Source organism: Phragmites australis, chromosome 3 (genome assembly GCF_958298935.1).
Source record: "Phragmites australis chromosome 3, lpPhrAust1.1, whole genome shotgun sequence".
In the NCBI taxonomy this organism is placed as follows: Eukaryota; Viridiplantae; Streptophyta; class Magnoliopsida; order Poales; family Poaceae; genus Phragmites; species Phragmites australis.
The window spans coordinates 46,865,184-46,884,061 of NC_084923.1; the positions used below are offsets into that span (position 1 = coordinate 46,865,184).

General features: G+C 46.7%; 2 protein-coding genes across 2 annotated transcripts; both read left to right on the forward strand.

The window, feature by feature from the left end:
* Positions 1–9,571: 9,571 nt before the first annotated feature.
* Positions 9,572–10,075, forward strand: LOC133910797 (mavicyanin-like). The gene is made up of 2 exons (XM_062353062.1): positions 9,572–9,752; positions 9,873–10,075. Exons 1-2 carry the CDS (start codon positions 9,572–9,574, stop codon positions 10,073–10,075), a joined length of 384 nt encoding a protein of 127 aa, XP_062209046.1.
* Positions 10,076–12,180: 2,105 nt separating this feature from the next.
* On the forward strand, positions 12,181–12,720 carry LOC133911269 (probable glutamate carboxypeptidase VP8). Its single transcript, XM_062353469.1, has 2 exons — positions 12,181–12,311; positions 12,446–12,720. The coding sequence occupies exons 1-2, from the start codon at positions 12,216–12,218 to the stop codon at positions 12,668–12,670; spliced, it is 321 nt and encodes a 106-aa protein (XP_062209453.1). The 5' UTR covers positions 12,181–12,215; the 3' UTR covers positions 12,671–12,720.
* The last annotated feature ends 6,158 nt before the right edge of the window (positions 12,721–18,878 follow it).

An 18,878-nucleotide genomic window follows, 5' to 3' on the forward strand; every position in this document is an offset into this window, starting at 1 on the left:
ATACTACGACTACGAGCCTTCCCTTCGGGCGGCAGGGCGGGTGATGCACGCGCTGACGACGCCGGCCCTGGACCGGGCGAAAGAGACGCGATATTATATTGGGACCTGCTCACGCTGTCACTCACTGCTGTAGGCGAGAAGGGAATATGATGGTCGCGACTATGTATATCGAGTATTCTTTTTTTTCTATTACAAGGTAACGCATATCACACCTACGACTACGTACGCATATCACACCAGTGACCCACGTTGATCCTCATGGTGCATGCTATTTAGTAAAATATTGTGTGAAAAATTATATATGCTATAAATACAATGAGATGGTGCAATAGGTTTTTTTTTTTTTTTGCTCTAGTTTCGCCACTGTACCACACTCCCACACCACTATGCATATCGAGTATTCGAGTACACATGCGCTCCAAGAGGCAAGGGTCCAAATCACCCCAGCCCAGATCGAAGGCACACGATATATGTTAGTGCCTGGTCTGTCTTTTTAGCTGTGTGCAACAGCGCAAGGGCAGCGATGGAGCAGCCGATGCACGATGGGATCAGAAGGACGGCCGGAAGAGCTAGATGCACTCGCCGCCGAGCCGGCAAAAAGTCCGGGGCGGACGGTTTGTTTACTGCTTCCGTTTTGGATGGCTGCATCGATCGCTACTCATGCAACAGCGAGGTCGGGCTTATTTTAGTCAGGGGTGGTGCCACGAAGGGGTGCTCTGCTGGGTTTCGGGAGTGGCACGCACAGCGATGTGTGGAGCACATGCTCGGCGTAGTCAAAGACTCCGACTAGCGTGACGCGAATACCTCTTTTTCTTTCGAGAGACCCGGCCAATTCCGGCATATATTAATAAGACGAAGAGAAAATGCTTATGAAAAAATTTAGTTTTTTTCTCAGCTACAGTAACATATGTGTTTATTTAAATCCCGATGTTTATATTAGTGCTAATAAGATAATTAATAATATTTAAACATATATAGTATTTATTAACATTAAAAATTACAATTTTTATATAAATGTTTAACACTTTCTTTCTTTAAGCATCTTAGTCATAAATGTCATATTGTTCATGCCTGGATAAGTAAAAAGAAAAGAGAAGTTTTATTTTGCTTGCAAGGTACCAAGGGGTACCACCACTAAAAACACAACAATAGTTGATTGATAGAAGGGGTACTTTAGGAATGGAGTTTTGTTGACACAAGTAATCTAACCCTACCACCTGCTTTTTCCTCTACAGCCGTATCATTGGACTCAGAAGTGTTCTCCATGATCTGCTGCACGAACATCACGCGATCTGTAAGAAGCCATGTCTAACTCGATCATGAGAACATGCAACATTTGTGATGGATTCAAGGACCTGGTGAACTTGTGGATTACTCTGAGAAAAAATAGTTGTGCTCTTGTACACTTATCCATCAACGTCGTTCATGTCCAGCTATTGTTCAACATGTAATTTCAACCTTTTTTTAGTGTTTATGAATGTGCGGCCGTTCTTCAAATTCCTACATGGTGGATGCTAAACAGCACTGGTACATATTCAACTCCGACAAGAACAGCTTGTCATGTTGCTTGATCAACAACCGCTTTGCCATTTGCAGGGTGTTGTCGCCCGTTGCACTACCCTACACATGGTGTAGCTACAGTTTTTACTGCACTCTGTTTCATTCCACTGGCTGCCTCCGATCCCGCAATCTGCCGTGGTCCAACCCATTTGTCTACTCATCATCTCACTCCTTGTCTCCTCAATTCCATATTGTTGCGATAATACAGACGTTGGTTCTATTCACAAGGTGGTAGGCATTGTGATCACATAAATCAAGCAGATAAATAGGAAACAAGACCTGATTTTGTTTCATCCCATAATAGTTGGGATTATATCTTTTTCATTTGAGCTCACCTCAATTTTAATGCTGTAGCAATTTACCAACCTAACCTTCCATCCTATTTTTTAGTTAGTACCTGGTCCACGATTTTGATACCTTCGCATAGGTTCCTCCGATTGTTAAGCATTGAATTGCCACCAATGGATGGTCCACACAATTTGCAAGCACCACAAAACACCTCAAAAGAAAAACTGCCGTCGTCAAGATACTTAACGAAGGTACTATCAATTCGTTCATTCCAGAGTCGATCGGATGGGTCGGATGAACGATGATCAGAAGCGAGCCGGCCGCCGGCCAACGTCCAGTTTCAGCGGTCCTGGAAGGCGGCAGTCAGACAGCACCAAAATTCCGAGCTCGTGTCACGACCAAACCCCGTCGCCGCTGCGTGGCACCTTCGCGGAACGGTCCACCCATGCTGCGCATACAGCTAGCTGAGCCAGCGCAAGCACATCCGTCACGACGCAGAAGCGATCGAAGCGGAGGCGGAGGCGGAGGCCCCCGTCGTTTTCCTCGCCGCAGATAGGGTGGTGCGGAGGCGACGTGAGGGAGGACGACGACGCCTCGAACTCTCGATCGGAACGGAAGACGAGAGCCGAGCTGAGCGCCGCGCGCGCGCGGTTGGCCTGCTAGCTCAGCTACCCGTTTCTGCTGCCATCGGCGCGCTGTTAATCTGGAGACGGTTCATCGGTTCATCGCCCCACCCACCGCAAGGATCCAAGGCGAGAGCGACGGGGCGCGTGTCTCCAACCCGATTCGTGTCACGTCGGCTCGCGCGTCCCGGTTGCTGGGCAGAGTGGATATTCCACGGCTAGTGGATGATGATGTGCGCATTAACAATTCAGAATGTTGTCCGATTCGTGAGTGTAGCGGTATCCAGGCTAACACGATCTCTGTGATGTCCTGGCTGACGCTACTCGGCGTAACAAGGCGGCTATGAGCTTGAAAACAACTACTACGAGTACGATCAAATCGGTTGTTAAGGCTCTGTTTGGCTCTTAGCTCTACATCAAATCTTAAGCTTATAAATTAAGATAAGATAATTTTTATTTTTATTTTTATATTAAAATGAAAACAAAATAGTTCACACAATCACCCTTGTATACTAACCACTCTAGCTCTACCAATTGCTGGAATTAAAAATACCTAGCTTAAAAAAAGTTAAAATCTAAAAATCTGCCAAACAAATTCTAAATATACTAACCTTGTTAGATTGTGATGAAACTGATGCTTGTTTAGTTGCAGAGTGGGAATGGTATCTTGTCCAGTTTCATAGGAGCAGGTTGAAGACAGCTTCCCTCTCGCTAGGTGGCTGTCTGAAAATGAACGTGTCAACTAAGACTTTTCGGGAGAACCGGATTCTTTTATAATTTATATTTTCCTGATCCTTTTCACTAGTCCCGATCCAAGATAGGTTTTTTCTTTCAAGAAGAAGGGGGACTTATATTAAAAAAGATCCTCAGTACAACCTCTTTTACATTCAAGCCCCTGACAAGAACAAAAAATGCAAACAAGTAAAACCAGAACATCCTATCGTCTTTTACCTCCACCATCACCATCGATCATTGCCCCTTTGCTTGAGCACGACACAGACCACCGATGCTGGAGTTCAGCCCTCCAACTGACCTTGATGACAGTCTCTTAGCCTTACAAAAGCCGCAAGAGTCAATGTCCAGAACATAGCCGAGACGTATTTAAGCCACTGAACAAATATCAGTGACCACATCATAAGAACATTGGAGGAGACCATCACTGTCATCGCCGGCAGTTAATAGAGCCAAAAAAAAGTTGTAGTTAATAGAGCGGAAAGATTACAAATCTAATATACTACCACTTAGGAGGCGGATTATGTGGAGTTAACTAGCGCTGTAAACAATGGATGCGTCACCCATGACATCTTAAAAGAAATGTCCAGATCTAATAGCTTGGGAATCGTTGCAGGCTGCCACGCGTTCAAAACTATCAGCAGCATGTGCACGACCGGCCATCGTCGTTGTGTTTCTCCGTGCATGTGTTGGAATTTTGATTTTTTGAAGCAGACTGTTGCGTTGTTTGGTGTTGAACAAATCGTGACTTCTGGTTCCTGGGCGATAGAAACAAGTTCTTGGAGCTGATATTCTTAGCTCCATGAATTCATTGGGCTAGAGATAAGTACATTAGGTTAGGTTTGTTTGGTTGAGCTATTTTATTATTATTTTAGACTAATAATAATATACTCTTAAATCACTTAAGCATCATCTAGGTGCGACCAGATAGGAAGGTACTCGTGGGAAGATGATGAAAAAATGAACCAGGTAAGCACTAAGAGCAACTACAAGAGTCGCTATCCGGCTCAACATCATCACATTTGACAAGTCGACAAAAAAAAATCCACCTCCAACTGGCTCTCCAAACGAGTGTCGCTATTCTAATCCACCTCCAACTGACTCTCCAAACGAGTGTCGCTATTCTGGCGCCTCTCTATGTTGCTCGGTCCGCTGGCCACAGTTGGGGAGTCGGGAGAGACTCGCTATCTCCCAAACCGAGCGGATGACCTGTGGATGGCCTCAAATTAATTTTTAAAAATATGGAAAATTTTACTAATATTATTATTATTATATGATGGACTAATTTTTAAAATTATTTCTAACCCTAGTTATATGGTGAAAAAAAGAGTTCCTCTGTAATAGCATGCCATATAATTTTCCGACATTTTTCATCCAAGGGTATATTTCCTCCCCCTAATGACGAAAAATTATTTTCATCAAAAATACAATCAGCGAAGCGGGCCGTATGCAAATTTACAGTTGTTGATTCTAAATATAGGATTATAGATGCAGTCTCATAACCAACATATATTTCAATTTTCTGCAAAGGTCCTATAATGGTTCGCTGTGGCGACGGTATTGGCACATAAATCATACATCCAAATTTATGTAAATGGGAAATCTTCGGAATTACCTCTTACATTAGTTGCATATGTGACTGCATGTTGTAGGAGGATGTTCTATAATTAGTGAGAGCTGTCACATATAAGACTGCGTGTCCCCAACATGTAGCAGGCAAATTACAGTGCTGCAACAAAGGCCTAGCAATGAACTTTATTCTCTTTATCAGCGCTTCGGCTAGTCCATTCTGAGTGTGGACATACGGTACAGAATGTTCAACTTTAATTCCCATACCAGTGCAATAATCATCGAACGTTTTAGAAGTAAATTCACTAGCGTTGTCCAATCTGATGGATTTCACGCGATGATTCGGAAAATTATTCCTGATTTGTATGATCTGCGAGATCAACTTTGCAAAGGCATGATTGCGGGTAGATAATAGATATACATGCGACCATTTTGAAGATGCGTCTATTAATACCATAAAGTACCGAAACATACCAGAAAGTGGCTGAATATGATCACAAATATCCCCTAGATTCGGTCCAGGAATGCAGGAATTTCATATTGTACCTTCAAGGTAGACGGTCTTATTATTAATTTTTCAGTAGCGCATGCAGGGCATACAAAATCTTAATGATTCGGAAAATTCTTCACATTTATGTCATGACCTTGTGAGTTAGTAATTATGTTTCTCATCATTCTAAGACCAGGGTGACCTAACCTATCATGCCACAGGAAGAATAATTCTGCACTACGAAACATAGTCTTTAAGCTAGTGAACACTTCAAGTGCCCTAATGCGAGTGTAGTACAAGCCACTGCTCATGGAGGGAAGTTTTTCTAGTATTCTCACTTCACTATCACACTTAGTGATGTGTAGGTACTCCCTACCATCTTCTTCACCAGTTTTACATGGAAACCATTAGCGCGAATGTCTTTAAAACTTAAGAGATTTCTTGTAGATTCAGGGTATAACAATATTTCTTCAATGTGCAAAATAGTTCCTATAGGTAGTATGACTATGGCTCTTTCAGAACCTACTATACATTTATTACTTCCAGTGATAGTCATCACCTTTACAGAGCTATTTCTAATATACTAAAAATACATCTTTTCTCTTAAGATGGTGTTTGTGGTTTCACTATCCACAATACACACTTCCTCCATGCGGGCGCCACAAATATTCTATAAATAAAACATTCAATCATTCACATGCGAGGAAGTAGCAACAAAACTAAATGTTTTATTAGCTATCGAAAAATAATATTGTTTGCAGCTAAGATTTCTCTTTAGAGTTTACATTTATTGAATCCTTCTAAATTCAGCAACTAATTGAATGGCTAATTACTCTAATTCCAGATAGAATCTGCAAAAAAATCCGACCACTTCTGCTTCAATGGCTTTCTTTTTCGCTTCATTATTTATGCCATCTTCTATGTCAGTGGAGGAGGGCAAAGTAGAGGTCTCTGCATCTTTCATCGGGAGGTCTTTTACAGTCATTGCGGGAGCGTCATCAACTTCCATGTGAGATGCATCTCTTTCAACTTCGACTGTTTTGTCCTCTTCCATCCCCACTGCAATGGTGAGGTGTGCTTCTGGCTGCTCTTTCTTCTTCTTTCGGAATGCTTCCACAACATGCTTTGGTGCTTTGTAGATTCGGGACCAATGACCTCAAACACCACACTTATAGCATTTCTGGTTTTGCTCACCATATAGCTTGACTTTTTTCTTTGTCTTACCATTATCATCACCAGGCTTGACTTTGCCTACCACCACTTTCTTTCCTCCCTTCACCTGTTTCATATTGCGGTTCTTGCGTGCTTTGAAAGAGATGTGATTGACTTCTAGACCACTGCTCTTCCCTTGCGGCTGGGATAAAAGGTTCTTGTTTATGACTTCGTCATGAACTTCATGGAGTTGCAACACATCAATCAATTCAGAATACTTCTTGTAATTTGATTAAAGGTGATTGCGTGCGGATTTTGCCGCATTTGGGTGAAAGTGGAGAGAGTCTTCTCAATTTTCTCCTCGTATGTGATCTCTTTCCCACAGAGACACGGTAGTGTGCAAATGTGGTGCAGCACGGTGTTGTACTCTCTAGCATGCTTATAGTCACAGAAACGGAGCCGGACCCATTCTTGTTCTGCGAGAGGCTTAATGGTATACTTAAAACGCTCAAAACGCTCTTGTAGTGCGTCCTATAGTGCCTTAGAGCTAGTCATTACCAAGTACTCATCATTCAAAGTGGGAGAGAGATGATGGCATCCTCCGTGGGAATAATTGTACTACTTGTTCCCAGACCAATTGCAGTGCAGAGTCTTTTTGCTCCCAGTACAATCCGAACATCCGATGCCCAAGTGAGATAGTTGCGACCATCACTACTCAGCTCAGCGAACTTCTTATTCGTGATGCCAGCCATCTACATATTTAAATGATGCAAGTATTACTACTAGTAAAGTTGCTTCATGTTGCTAGATTAGATTGCTGCAATTTTTTTCGATATTTTCTATGCTATTATGTGAGTTTTACTGAATTTAAACGCATAACAGGCAATTTAAACAGCAAAATAACATAGAAATAAATACTGCATAATGGCTAAAACATATGCAAAATTTGAATTCTAGAGATACTCTCCTGCAGGAAAAATATTTTCAGGGTTCTCCATAAAGTTCGAGGATTTATACGCAAAATTCCAAAATTTGCGTAATTTTCAGAAACCACATGGTCTAATTTGTAAAATCAGAGCCTCTGGATAATTTTCAAAACAATCAGGGGACTAAACGCAAAATTTGTGATTTTCCGCCCTCCCTTTTTTTCTCTGATTTTTTACCTTATTGGGCCGGGCCGGCCCAACTGCCCACCTGCCAGCTCTATATATGGGGGCGGCTAGGGTTTCCAAACCCTAGCCGTCACTCAGTCCGGCGACCGGTGGCGCTCAATGCCCGTGCGAGGGCGGCGCCTGCGGTGGACCGACTAACTGCAGCGGCGCTGCTCCGGGAGGTGGTCGGAGGGGCTGGTGTCGAAGCGCGGCGTGACGCTCGTGCGGGAGCGGCGGAGCCGGCGGCAGACGGTGCGACGCGCGGCTGCGCTTGTGTTGGAGCGGCGGAAGCCAACGTGGCGTGCGGCGGCGAGTGGGGCTCATGCGAGGGCTGCATTGGCGGCCGGTGTGGGTGAGGGGCGGCGCCGGCGGTCGCTTCGAGCCACGGCGGCGGTGGGAGGCGCACGGCCCAGCGTAGCTGCTGGCTGGTGCGCGGGCCGGTGCTGGCGGTGGCTCTCACATCGAGCAGCGTGGTGGCCTGGTGGCACTGCTTCGGGCGACGCGGACGGCGTGGTCAGTCACACGGGGGGGGGGGGGGGGGTAGACAACAACGAGCACCGGCGGGAAAAGCCACTGGCTTCTATGCTCGCGTGCATCCTCCCCTCCCTTTTTTCTTTCAATTTGTAGCAGTGGCCTTCGAGGCACCGCATACCATGCTTGGCCGTCGGATTCGGTCGGTGATGTGTTCCATTGTTTCTGATCTGTGCAGAGACGGCGGCAAGGAGGAGGTGACCAGTGCGACAAGGTCGTCGGCTTCATGCCTGCGAGGTACCATGCACCTCCTCTTCCCTTCTTTGTTTTCTGATCTTTGTAGGGGTTTGGCCGACGGAGCATGGCGGTGGCTACGGGCCCCACCATTACGATGCGATAGATCTGTTTCGCTACTGTTCATTGCTATAGGCTACTGTTCATACATATTGTTCATGCGATACGTGCTATACGATTCACAGATCTATTTAGTCATGAAAACAGTAGCATCGAGAAAACGTACCGGACGATCTCGTATCTTTCAATTCTTGCGAACGATTCGTGCTGCGTAGGTCATATAGGCTAGGCCAAAGACCTATCCGCTTGATGTCGATACCGATACAGTGCAGATCGGTTGTAGGCAGATCCGTTCCGCTAACTTGATCTCCGACAGAGTTTCGTGCTGATAACGTGTTGAGAAACTGCTGCTACCGGGTGCAGTCTAGCGTTCTCTCTGGAACAATTGCAAAAGTAGACGCAAGCATAGGTGAAAAGCTATATATTCTTTATTCATTTGTGTTTACAATGAGGGTTGCTGCTCTGTATATATAGTGCCAAAAACATAGAATCAAATCTTTTAAGAGATCGAGACAGGCTCACATTCAGTTGTGATACTCAGGTTTTCTAATAGTTTCTTCTCATATTTTTTTCTTTTTTCTTCTTTTGAGACGATGGTACGCTTCATCTGTTCTGAGAGCTATTGGGTCGACACTCGACCGGTACAACCTCGGCGTCAATGAAAGCGTGTGCCCTGAGGCCCGAGCACGAGATTGCTGGAGCTAGAGGCCCATCTTTGCCTCGTTCACCCGTTCTTCTGGACGAGCTAGGATCAGGAGCCGCGCGGCGCAGTGCGTGTTTCGTGTCACCACGAGGTCGCTGGACTTGTGCAGTCCAATGCTCAGCCGGCGCACGCCGTGCGGCCCAACATCTGACGCTTGAATCGATCAACTCAGCTCCAAAAAATCCTCGAGCTCGTCAAACGGCGCCGAGCGCCGAGCCAACGACACGACGAATTCACCCCCCGTGTCGCCGTGCGCCTTCCATCGAATACACCGAAAACCACACGTCTTCTCGCCAAGCAGCCAACGCTGCCAGTGGTCGCACCAACGCTGAAGTTTACAGGCGGCCGGCCAATGCGCACCGTGATTCCATGAACGGTGGTGTATATATTCGCGTGCCCTCAACTCTGGTACTCACAGCCATCACTGCAAGATTCGGTGAGAAGTGAAGCATCAAGGATTCACCCGGTGCTCTGCAAAATGGCTTCTCGTGCGACACTGCTCATCGCCGCCGCCATGGCCGTCGTCGCAGTGGCCGCTCTACTCCCGGCGACCGCGTCCGCGACGTCGTACATGGTCGGGGACGACTCCGGCTGGGACAATGGGGTCGACTACAACGCATGGGCCAGCGGCAAGAAGTTCAAAGTCGGCGACACGCTCGGTGCGTACGTGTGATTGACTAACAATGCATAGCACTAGCATATGATCGATCACCGGCCACATGTATATATCATATGTGTTAATGTGTAACGTGTGCGCACGGTGACTGATTGAGTCTCAGAGTTCCTGTACTCGGAGGGCTTCCACAACGTGGCGCTGGTGGACGCGCAGAGCTACGCGGCGTGTGCCGTGCCGAGCAACGCGCCGACGCTGACCTCCGGGGACGACAGGGTGGCGCTGCGGCAGGCCGGGCAGTGGTTCTTCGTCTGCGGCGTCGAGGGGCACTGCGAGTCCGGCATGAAGCTCGCCGTCAGCGTCCACTAGTCATCTGGCCGATTGTCATGTGGAGGCCGCGGCTCGCTTGCTCTCCAGCGTCTGCTATATGCATGCGCAGCTGCAACGGTTTCAAGAGTCTTCAGCCCGGACAAGTTCAGTACCAATAAACAGAGTGATGTATGCCCTGGTCCGATTGTTCAGTCCAGGGCCTTCGAGTTTGGTTAGATCTATACAATTCAATTCTTCTTGGCTGATTAATTTTGTGGAAATGTTAGCATTGTGTTTGCGCGTACGTAACAGGTGGCAAAAACTCTGCTTCTGAATCATGCCGTTTTACAAAGTTCGTACACATAGTAACCCAGCGTACATCCAAGGATGCAAATGCTAGGATATTATTATTTGCAGGATGAAATGAACTTTTTTTATCTAAAAATTAGAATAGCTACCTGTCAGTTGTCAGTATACAGGAAGAGCACTAGATGACTAGAGAGAACGCCGGTGCCGCATTAGGAAATTTTTTATATTTTAAATAAAAATTTGTAAATATATACGTCTATTTTCAATAATTGCAGTTGACTCCGGTCACCCTTCCAATTTTTTGATTTGCAATTTTTTTAAAACAGACATATATATATTTGTAATTTTTATTTAAAAAATATAAAAATAAAAAATCCTCGTAAACAGGTTCTCTGTTTTTCAATACTTATCATTTTGACCAAACATATATATCAAGATAGTACCAACTTTAAATGAAAAATAAATAAATACCCTTAGAAACTAACCAAATATTCTAAAATTTATCGTAAATAGATATAATTTTGTAAAAATAAAATTAGAAACTATATCTTGAAAAACATAAAGTAACAAGTGTTTAAAAACAAACAAAATAATTAAAAGCGATAAGTATTGAAAAAAAGAGCGGGTAGTTTCTCTCTTTCATGTGAGCCGCGGTTCGACGAGCCGGCTCAGCCCGGCACACGGTTGTACCTCCTAAGGACCACTGCTCGTTTTATGCCACGATAGTGTCAGTGTGTCACTTGGATTCGTCAAGTTCGCTCTGAAATCGTGCTAGCGACTGAATTTTGTCTACCATTCTACTGGAAAAATGCTTGGCCAATGACAGCTTTCGACGAACACCGGCTGACGTCTCTCACCGGTGCACTGAGATGAGATGGGCACGACCGGCCACAGTGGCTGTCCTGCTGGTTCCAGCGTGGGAACTTCCATCGGCACTGGTGTGCTTCTCTCTATCCGCCGTATGAATAATGTAAAAATTAGCGACCTGACGCTATCACGATGCTCAACGCCTCAGCGAGAGATTAGCCTCCACATGCGTGGTCGAAAGGTGCTGCTGGTTTAGTGGCGACTTCACCTGCGTATGGAGCTGGGAAACATTTTGTTTTTGGCAATTTGCATTTCTTCTCGTGTAGATTATGTTACGTAAGAAATCTAAGTGGAAATATATTTCGGTTTATATGTGATGACATATTGATAATAGTTGATGTGTTTTAAACTTAGTTACTATGTATTTGTGGATGTTTGTTCTTATTCATATTTAACTTGACTTGACGGCGTTTGAAATTGACAAAAAAAATTCTGTCGCAGAAAAAATAAACACACCAGAAGTTTCAGTGTTCACCGGAAGTTCCGGTGTAGGCAATATATATTCGTCGAACTATTTCTTGCAGAGAGTAATTTTCGGACGAAATTAGAGATTAATGTACCGGAAGATCCGGTGAGTATGGTGGCTATACTGGAGGGTATCGTCGGAGCATTTTCAATACTGAAGCAGAAATAAAAGCAAATAGCGGATGGTCCGATGATGTACTTTGAGGGTGCTAAAGTATTTTCTGCAGAGAGGAGATTTTTTGGTTTGGGTAGTCCAATGCTTAAACGAATTTGCATTTTTGCTCGATCTAGACAATGGACTTTTAAGTTCCTAAAGTGTCATGTCGATGCCTGACATGTTGAATTAGTAACGATGATTTATCATTTGATAAGTAATGTCGTTCAATATTTTCACAATCTCGCAATCGATCGGATTTATTGCACAGAAAAATAATAATTATTTTCCAATTTGGATTGGGTGTTTGAAGCTCATCCATTTTCGATTATGTGCTCTTTTTGTTGGTTTCGAACAAAAATCCAGAGACTACAGCAGCTGTATTTACACGATGAACACGCTACGATGATAAGGCGATTGTTGAACGACCGCCTCCTACTTGCTGAAAGAAGCTTCCTGCAATTGGAAGGACTTCAAGGAAGAGGATGGTTTAAGCATCTAGTGAGCAACGCTGTAACTTATTCAAATTTGTCAAAATAATAACTCTGTCTCTGCACTACGTCTTATCTTCTGTGAAAGTTCAAGTATAGTGTTACGAACATGCAATTCAACGACATTTGTGTTTATTTGTCCAGTTGTACTCGCCTCCGGAGGACTACCAAAGCAAACTATCGTTCTTCCCTGGCATCGCCGACGCCATCTCACGGTCGGGCAATCTGAGTGCCAAAGAACAGCAGGTGGCAATGCAGCATGAAGTGTGGAAAGTCTCCCGGGCAATTCAAAGGGCCGCGAGTGTTCTTAGAGGTGAATTCAGTCAACAAAATGAACCATCGAACTTCAGTTTCTCAGTAGCTCCATGAGGTATGTATGTAAATAAGGTTGTTGGGGTTTGCCGAGAAATGAATATATTATGCCCATTAGAAGTTCTTATGGTGTTCTCTTTCATCTCACTGCTCACCGGTATTTCCGTATTTGGTAGGAAACCCAGTGACTCACCGAAATGTTACATACCGCATGTATGGTATCGAGAGTCATCGTCTTCCTCCCTATCGAGTGTCGTGCGCGACTTAAGTCCTCGTCTTCCTCCCTATCGAGAGTCGTCGTCTTCCTGTGGTACCCGATGCACCCGTCACCCTCCTGCAAACTGCCCTTGCCCCTTCCACGCTGCCACCGCGAAGCTGGCATTAGGCGGCTTAGGGTCTGGGAGTTGAGGTTTGAGGGTTGTTAGGGTCCTGGCGTCTGCGTGTGCAGGAACTCGAGCAGCGTCGCCAGCCGCCTCGTACCTCTGGCCGTTCACGGCCAGCACCACCACCGCTCCCGCCTTCTTCCCCATCTCCTTCTGACCACCTCCTGCCTTGCACCTAGATTGCGCACAACAGAGCGCCCTCTTGCGGTCATTGTCTCTTCTTTATGCAGGTTTCTGAGGTGCAGCTGGAGACAATGGACACCGGCCTGCCTAGAGTTGGGATTTGGGCCGTGTAACACCCTGTGTTTAGCATATTGTATAATTACAAAATTTGCTCCAAATTAAAACTTTTTGAGGATAATTAAGTAAGCTAGTACATGTACAGGGATGTGTATGTATGCCAGTACATACACCTTCACACATGTTGGAGGTATGGAGTTGACTAGTTGTTCCAAAGTTTACCAGTGCAAATTCTAGCAAGATCACTGCATTAAGTTGACTGTCATGCATTATTGGATTTTATGATTCTTTGTGTGGAGGTTTGAAGTGAATATCTCTCAACTCAAACCTACTCTTAGATTCTGGTCAACTCAAAAATCAATTTCAGATTCAAATCCCCTTTAAACCAGATATCCAAAATGAATCAACTTCAATTTAATTGAAGTTGATCTTAATCCAAAGTCAGGATTCCAAATTCAAAAATTGCCAAATTGAATTCTTTCACACTTAATGTTTGTTTCTCTCTTTCTTTTTCTCTTCTCTCTTTACTTCTCTAATTTTCCCCATAGGCCGGTTTCTTTTCCTTTCTTCTCCCTTAGCTCACATCGGCCTCTCTTCTTTTCCTTGGCGCGGCCCATACCGTCTCCCAGCCCATTCGGCCACCCCGCCCTTCCTATCCCCACGCCTGGGCCGTCTTTCAGCCCAACCCGCCGCGCGTCTCGGCTGCTGGCACGCCTGCTCACGAAGGCGTCCGCGCCCGTGTACGCTTTCCTCTCAGCCGTTCGCCGCGACGCGCGTCATCCAGCCGCCCGACCAAGCGCCTCCTCTCTCCTCTCTCCTTTCTCCCGCCGCCAGTGAGGACGCCGCTCACCGCCGTCCTTCACTTCCCTGAGCTACCGCTCTCTCTTCTCTCTCCCCCTCCCTCTCACAGCGCCACTCGCCCATGCCCTGCCGCGGAGACTTCTGCGCCCGCGCCCATACCGAAGCAGCGCGAAGCTGCCACGCCGCGCGCCTCGCTGCCCTCCACGCCGCTCGCCACCGTACTCACCAGGCCAGCACAATGCGCCGCGTGCTCGCGCCATTGCCGCTGCCCCGCTCCCCTCCGGCTATAAATATGAGCCTCTGGCTCCCCTTTTTTTCCCCCTTTTTCGCCCCCCCCCACTGTACCTCATCCACACCGCCGCCCAAATCACCGCCGCCTCCGTCTCAATCTACGCCACCGTCGTTCGCCGATTAGTCGACACCGTCGACGGGCTGTCAAGGAGTATCGGAGGTCGGACGCCGTTCCCGTGCCGCCTCCCGTTCGTCAGAAACCGACGCAAGCCGTCCGCGAAGAGGAGCCCGCAAGCTTTGCCACCGCTCTTCGCAACTCGCCGCCGGCCGTCGTCTCGTCCCTGCCGTTCCGGTGAGCCCCTTGCCCCCTAGGATCCCCCTAGGCTAGTTAGTGGGAGTTTCCGAGCCCTTTAGAGGCTATTAGTCGCGCGCCGCCGAGCATTTTTCTCCCGCCGCAGCGTCTGGTCGCCGCCGGCGCGTGCCTGCGTCGTATGTGTGTTCTCCGGCCATCGTGCCAAGGTCTTCGGGACCCAGAGCCCCATTTTCTTGCAGGAAGAACGCCTCCCCATGCAGGGGAGGTGCTGCCAAATTTTGCCGCGCCGCCGCTTCCCCCTCCGGCACTGATCTGACACCGCCGCCGCCGCTCACCGTCGTCGTCGTGCTGTCAGTCGAGTTCGTCGTGCCGCGTAGTGCCCCGGCGTCTAGCTCTCGCGGTGAAACCCTAGCGGAGACTCGTCGCTGGCGAGCTTCTCCGTGCCACGCCGTCGTAGCCCTCGCCACCGACGCCAAATCCCCTCCCCTCCGCCGCACGCTGCGCGCGTGCGCCGTGGGCTGCCCTGCCGCGCACCCCCGCTTGGCCCACCGGCCGGCCTGTACCGCAAATGGGCCATGCCCCCTGGGCCGGCCCAGGTTCTAGAGGCCATAGGCCGCCGGCCCGATGACTCTGTAGGCCGCACTGTGCGGGCCCATTACTGTATATCTGAGCCCGGCCTAGGCCTAGGCCCGGCCCATCCAGGCCCGGATGGAGCCCAAGTGGGCCCCACCTGGTCACTGTTCATATGGGCCCCTTTCACTGTTCAGTGGGCCCACCCATGAATAGTGTCTTTCCATGTTTTCTAGATTTAAATATTCTCAAAACCGTAACTTCTCCGTTCTGGCTCCGATTTCGGCGATTCTTTCGCCGAAATTCATCGAAAATCAAGATCTACTCATTGATCACCTCGTGGTGTTCGTTAGGACTTGTTTGGCTTTTCAATTGGTATTAATCGGTTCTTCTTTAGTTTAGCCGTGTTGATCGTAGTTGTGAATTACAGAGGAGCAAGAGCGGGAACAAGAACATTTGTTTTGCGAGATCTGTGCTGGGATTATTCAGGCTGAAGAGGATCCTGACTTTGACCAAAATCAAGAGGAGAATTCCGGAGAAGGCAAGTCCTATTTTCCTTGATCATATTGAACCTATGTTTTCCGATAATCTACATGCTCAACTAAAACTGGGAATACTACTGCAGGTGCTATGTATTATGCTTTTGCAATTGTTTGTAGTAGTTAATCCTATCAACACTGCCATGCCATAACTAACTTCGCCCAGAATACATATCACCCTAGGATTACCTATTGTTATCTATATTAACGATGGAAGACGTCTTGATATCTAGCATGCTTAGGATTGAATACGTCTCCTCAGAGGCGTCGCTTTTAAACTGCATCTCCTCGGAGGTGACAAATTACCATTATCCAGTATTAAAGTCATGCCATGAATCTTGATGGATATGAATTCTGTGATAGATGTGAGATCCTTGATGGTGTGTGGGTTATGGTGGGAGATGTGTGAAAACTGGTGAAAACTGTTTTGGCGGGGGCAGGTAGAGTAGTCCTCTGTGGGAGGGGATGCTCTTGGGGGCATGTGGTATTGTGGAAATACTCGTGCTGGGAGATGCCCACCCCGGCCGCTTAAGGACCGAGTCATTGCGGCCCGTCTAGCCTAGCCACTACGTACAACCATGCATCCTGTATGGGCAGGACTTGACTTTCCTTTCACTGGACTGGGTCGGACATCCTACCAGGAGGCTGAGAGCAACGAGCAGGCAAGTACTATCCTGTCCCGCATGCTTGGAGGTTTCTAGTACCGGCCAAGGCTTAAAAAGGGATGCTGGCCTTCGGAAGCATGCAGCTCTGGTACTTGGGCGTGTCTCGTGGAAAAGCCCGGCAGGAAAGGTGTTATGGAGGGTCTCGGTATGATTCGCTCCCCTGCATGCAACAGTGGGAGGCTGAGCATATCGCGTGGGTAAAGTTGTACAACCTCTGCAGAGTGTAAAACTATTCGAATAGCCGTGTCCACGGTTATGAACATGCGAAAGCAGCAATCGCATTGACTAGACTCAGGGTGCGTGTGTCTTGATGAGTGAGTGGGTGGACTAGATGTCCGTATGGTGATGTTTCCTGGCTCGATATCGCCAGAGGCTGTGTGGTACTAGGTGTGCACCAGATGTGGTAAAAAGGGACTGAGGAGTGAGGTATAGCCCCTCCTAGGACCGAAAACTCCCAGATAAAACTTGTTACTGGTTTTGAACTATTAAAACTGTTTTAAAGTTAATCATTGATGATACAACTGAATACCTGCATAAATTGCTTTACGCTAAAACTATTCCGTAAAGCCTTATCCTTGAAATACTTCATTATGCATCTATCAAACCCTTGAAAGTAGTATAGGGCTTGCTGAGTACCTTTTGTACTCACTCTTGTTGTCATTCAGATGAAGAAGATAATGCCGACTTTGCCGGGGGCGAAGCCGGAGACGAAGAGTAGTCTAAGTGTCGTGTTCGCACCCTCGCTGCTTGTGGCTTGGGTCCTTTTCCGCTGTGCTTTTCATGAAGGCCGCTAGGCCATATTTGTAAGGTACAATATGGTTTGTAACTTAAAGTACACTATACGCTAATGTATTGTACGAAGTTTGACTATGATACTATAACTGTTGTACTGTGCGTATCAGCTACGTAATCCAGGGACTGATACAGGAGGCACAGGAGATCCCGGCAACACGGGTCCTACAGGCCGTGCCATTCCTGGACTGCTTACGGCACGACTTTCGGCACGGTCCAAAGCACGGCACGGCATGAAATATTTTGGGTTGCATGAGCGGATGCAACAGTCTACATCCGCCCAGCCAGGCTGCGGAGAGAAGCTCGAATAGAGCTTTACTCCCGAAACATGTTGTGGGCGTACATTTGCATCCGCCGGACCAGACTGGAACAATGCATATGGGTAACTAAATACACTTCTCTTTAAGATTATACGTATCCGCGGAGCCAGAATCCTTGGATGTGAGGAACCAATCACCCCTATGTGAATTATAAGGTTATCACTAGAGTTATTAGAGACATTATCATCCACATCAAAATTCAATAAAAATGTTATGATGCAAAATAGTTAGAACTTTGAAGCGTCAGCCAGGGGCGGACCCCATTCAATTCAAGGGCATTTAATTGAATGCACAAATTTTTGGAGAAAAAAATAATTATATAGTTTACATATCATATATCATGCATATGTCATGAAAAATAGACGAAACGGTACATATTAGTAGCTTAAAAAATGTGAGAACAAAATATTGCATTTTAGCAGAGGATGAATTCTAGTGATATGTTTACACTACAGTTCAAAAATAGTGTGACGTAATCAACTTTGCCCAATTTTCATTACGTTCAAAATTCGAATGCCCGTCATGCAAGTTCTGGATCCGCCACTTACGTCAGCTCTCCGAAGCCATAATCCAGAATTAGCTTTTGAAGAAAATCACAACTTGCACTAAATTTTGCCCCATTATATTTTGTACTCATCTCTACACAAACCGCCAACAAGTGAATAAAATGGATATAGGATGAAAATATCAACTTCCACTTGTACTAGAGACTTTCTCTAAAGACATGAACAATGCTAAGTGTTAAAAAAAAGATTACATGTACTTAAATATAGTTAATTATATTGTTAACACTGATATAAACAAATGTGCTTAAGTAAGCACTATACTTTCTACCTAAGCAAATGTGCCACTGCAGTTAAGAAAAAAAAAAGGTTTTTTTAAGCACCTCCTCTGATATTTTTATCGCTAAAATGGGTTAGATTCGTAGGATGGTGGCACCCTCCTATGAAAAGCTCAAGCAAACCTCAAACTCAATTCCGCAACCGCTCAGGAAAGGCAGCCAAACCGTATTCGGATTCAAGTTTGCTGTCGTGCACGTCGTCCGTTAGATTAAATCTCGACGCTTCTGATTAGTGATTAATCCTGTTGAGAAGCCGGAGAGACCATAGTACAAGCAACGACCGACCGTGCCGGCCACTCGAGGCTGGTTGGCCGGCGGCTGCGGTAATACGCCGACCACCGGGCCCAAAGGCAGCGGCAAAACCCGCGCAGCATGAGTCCCGAGCATGACGGGTACGCAGGCTAGGTCCCTCGAATCCAAGCAGAGAGATCCGTCTTCCCGCGCCGCGTCGCCAGTTCGATTAGGCGCGCGGTCGCTACACTCGCTCGCCAGCCAGCACGGGATGGGACCAAGCAACGGGCAACAGCGCGCGGGGAGGAGTAGCCACCGTTGGCGAGCACGACGCCGAAC

Excerpts from the sequence above, each read along its gene's own strand:
- LOC133910797 (XM_062353062.1), top strand. The coding sequence starts at position 9,572 with ATGGCTTCTCGTGCGACACTGCTCATCGCCGCCGCCATGGCCGTCGTC. Across the intron at positions 9,753-9,872 it reads CAAAGTCGGCGACACGCTCG|AGTTCCTGTACTCGGAGGGC; the intron begins GTGCGTACGTGT and ends ATTGAGTCTCAG.
- LOC133911269 (XM_062353469.1), top strand. The coding sequence starts at position 12,216 with ATGATAAGGCGATTGTTGAACGACCGCCTCCTACTTGCTGAAAGAAGC. Across the intron at positions 12,312-12,445 it reads GAGGATGGTTTAAGCATCTA|TTGTACTCGCCTCCGGAGGA; the intron begins GTGAGCAACGCT and ends TTATTTGTCCAG.